At 66.9% G+C, this 2,630-nt stretch overlaps 1 protein-coding gene across 1 annotated transcript in view; it reads right to left on the reverse strand.

The window, feature by feature from the left end:
- Nucleotides 1-2,533, reverse strand: part of LOC144225399 (carbonyl reductase [NADPH] 2-like) — a 2,816-nt gene extending 283 nt beyond the window's left edge. The window contains exons 1-8 of the mRNA XM_077756597.1: nt 2,482-2,533; nt 1,889-1,986; nt 1,626-1,780; nt 1,490-1,532; nt 1,303-1,402; nt 1,120-1,184; nt 552-669; nt 264-461 (exon numbers count right to left, since the gene is read on the reverse strand). Coding sequence (XP_077612723.1) covers nt 264-461; nt 552-669; nt 1,120-1,184; nt 1,303-1,402; nt 1,490-1,532; nt 1,626-1,780; nt 1,889-1,986; nt 2,482-2,533 — 829 coding nt within the window. The remainder of the gene's footprint in view (nt 1-263; nt 462-551; nt 670-1,119; nt 1,185-1,302; nt 1,403-1,489; nt 1,533-1,625; nt 1,781-1,888; nt 1,987-2,481) is intronic.
- Between the last annotated feature and the right edge of the window lie 97 nt (nt 2,534-2,630).

Genomic DNA, 2,630 nt, shown 5'->3' on the forward strand with positions numbered 1-2,630 from the left:
GGGCTGATTTGGGGTTTGGGGGCGGCGCACGGGCAACAAGAATCTGCTCTTTGTAAGAATCGCTGCCCTTCAGGCTCTGCCCCCCCGCTTCACGGAAAGTGAAATGTGTGCCCCCTCCCTGGTCCTCCTCCAAAGCCCTGGCACGCGCTGGCTCCAGAAAATGGCCTCCCTTTATTTAGAGACATCCAGGCAGCGCAGCGCAGGACACAGTGGGTGGGGGCGACACGGGCGGGTTTCCCGGCGGCGCGGGTGTGGATACGGACTGTGCCCAGACGCAGAGTCTGCGGGGGTGACGGGCGTGCGTGGGGCTGGGTGGTGAGGGCGTGGCCGGGCGGTGGGAGGGATGGGCGTGGCCAGGCGGTGGGCGTGANACCCGGCGTCCACGAGGATGCCCGAGCCGGTGGTGGAGGCGCTGCGGTCGCTGAGCAGGAAGAGGATGCTGTTGACCACGTCCTCCGACTCTGCGGGGATCGGCGGGGGGACGGGCGGGGTCAGAGCGGCGCGGCGCGGCCGCTCCGGCAGAGCCCCCCGCTCCCTGAAGCCCCGCTGACCTGCAAACTTCTGCAAGGGGTGCCGCTCCTTCAGTTTCCGGGCGACCTCGGGGTCCGTCGAGACTTTCTGGCCCATGGCCGTCAGCACCACGGTGGGGTTCACGGAGTTTACCCGGATCTGGGGCCAAGGGGCCAAAGGCGGTGGCCTCGCCAGGTAGATGAGCCCCCGCCCCCACAGCCTCTGTGCTCCCCCCGCTACCTAGGAACTTGCTTGCTGTGTTCAGTCAATTGTTGGCCCGCTGCCCAGAGCCTTGGGTCGTCCTCGGCCTCACCCATGCCCTCTGCTGCCCATTACCATTGCCAGCCGCTACCCCTGCTTCTCAGCACCTACCTTGCGCCTGCAAGCCCACCTTTGCGTGATCCCCCAGGCCCCCCCCATGCCCACCTTATATGGCCCCAGCTCTGCGGCCATGACTCTGGTGAGTACGGTCATTGCGCCCTTGGTGGAGCCTGTGGAGAGAGGGCAGCACTGAGGACCCCTGAGCCCCCTCTGCACCGACACCAAGCCCCAGGGCGCAGGATCTCCTCACGNCTTTGCGTGATCCCCCAGGCCCCCCCCCAGGCCCACCTTATATGGCCCCAGCTCTGCGGCCATGACTCTGGTGAGTACGGTCATTGCGCCCTTGGTGGAGCCTGTGGAGAGAGGGCAGCACTGAGGACCCCTGAGCCCCCTCTGCACCGACACCAAGCCCCAGGGCGCAGGATCTCCTCACGGAGTGGATGGGGGTACAGGCCGGGCAGGGGGACTCACTGTAGATAGCTAGGTTGGGTAAAGAGACATGGGCCACCATGCTGGAGACGTGGACAATGGAACCAGGCACTCCGCGGCGGATCATTCCCCGGGCCACGATCTAGAAACCAGGAGAGGGGCAGCCTGATGGCACGGCACTGCCGGCTGGACCTTGTCCCCGGGGTCCTTGCTCAGCCCGCCAGCTCACCTGGGACACCTGCACCGCTGAGCGCAGGTTCACGTTGAAGCTCCTGCGGGAGGGCACACAGTCAGATCGTCCGCGGCGGCACCGGCCCCACGGCCGCAGCAACCGCTCTGGGTCCACCTGCTGTCCTGTGCCCCACCTGTCGAAGGCCTCCTTGGTGACCTCCAGGAAGGGCTGCAGCAGCGCCACGGCAGCGTTGTTCACCAGCAGGTCCACGGGGCCCACGCTGCCCAGTGCCCGCTCCGTGGCATCCCAGTCACCCAGGTCCACACACACAGGCTCTATCCCGGGACACTGTGGAGAGGCATTGGTCTGTGATCAAGGAGGCGGCCCCGCAAGGCTCATGAGGCACCCGGAGCGTGTGGGCTCAGGCGTGGGCCGCGGCCAGGCTGCTTGCCTCACCTCCTTGGAGAGGCTGACCAGGTCAGTGTCGGTGCGGCTCACGGCCACCACTCTGGCTCCCAGGGCGTGCAGGGCCTTCACAGTGTCCCTCCCGATCCCTGCAGGGGTGCATCGGGTGGGCAGTTGCCCCAGTACATCTGGGTCAAGGCTGAAGACTGAGGCCGCAGCAGCCTCTTCCGCTCAGGAAAGAGCAGTGAGGGGGTGCTGGCCAGAGTCAGAGGCTCAGCCGGCCAGGATCTGGCCAAGGGAGGCCCCGGAGAACGGCTTCTACCCCTGGGCCCGGGGAAGAGACCCTGCCTGGATGTCCCCGCCTGCGTAGCCTGAACCTGAGGGCCACTGTCTTGGGTTGGGGGTCTTGCATTGACCAAGTAGAGGCAGTGTCCCGTCGCAGGGCGGCCTGCTGGGTGGTGGCCATCAGTGGGGCCCCAGCCCAGGGGCCGTGGGGGGTGCGGCTGGGAGGCAGGCACTGGCAGGGAGGGCTGTGACAGCCATGGAGGGACTCACAGACCCCAGCACAGGCCCGTGAGGCTTTGGGTCTGGCCCCCTTACTCTCCACCTCGGCCCCTCCCACACCCCCACCTGCTCACACATACCTTTCCCTGCCCCCGTCACCAGGGCCTGGAGGCCCCTGAAATTCAGCTGCATGGTGCTGACTTTGAGCCTGTGTCCAGCAGGAGAGGAGGGCAAGGAGGTTTTAAAGGCCTGGGGCGGGCCGCTGGGGGTGCTGTGGAGGAAGGGGGGC

This window comes from Crocuta crocuta, unplaced genomic scaffold, assembly GCF_008692635.1.
Source record: "Crocuta crocuta isolate KB4526 unplaced genomic scaffold, BGI_CrCroc_1.0 scaffold50, whole genome shotgun sequence".
Classification (NCBI taxonomy): domain Eukaryota; kingdom Metazoa; phylum Chordata; class Mammalia; order Carnivora; family Hyaenidae; genus Crocuta; species Crocuta crocuta.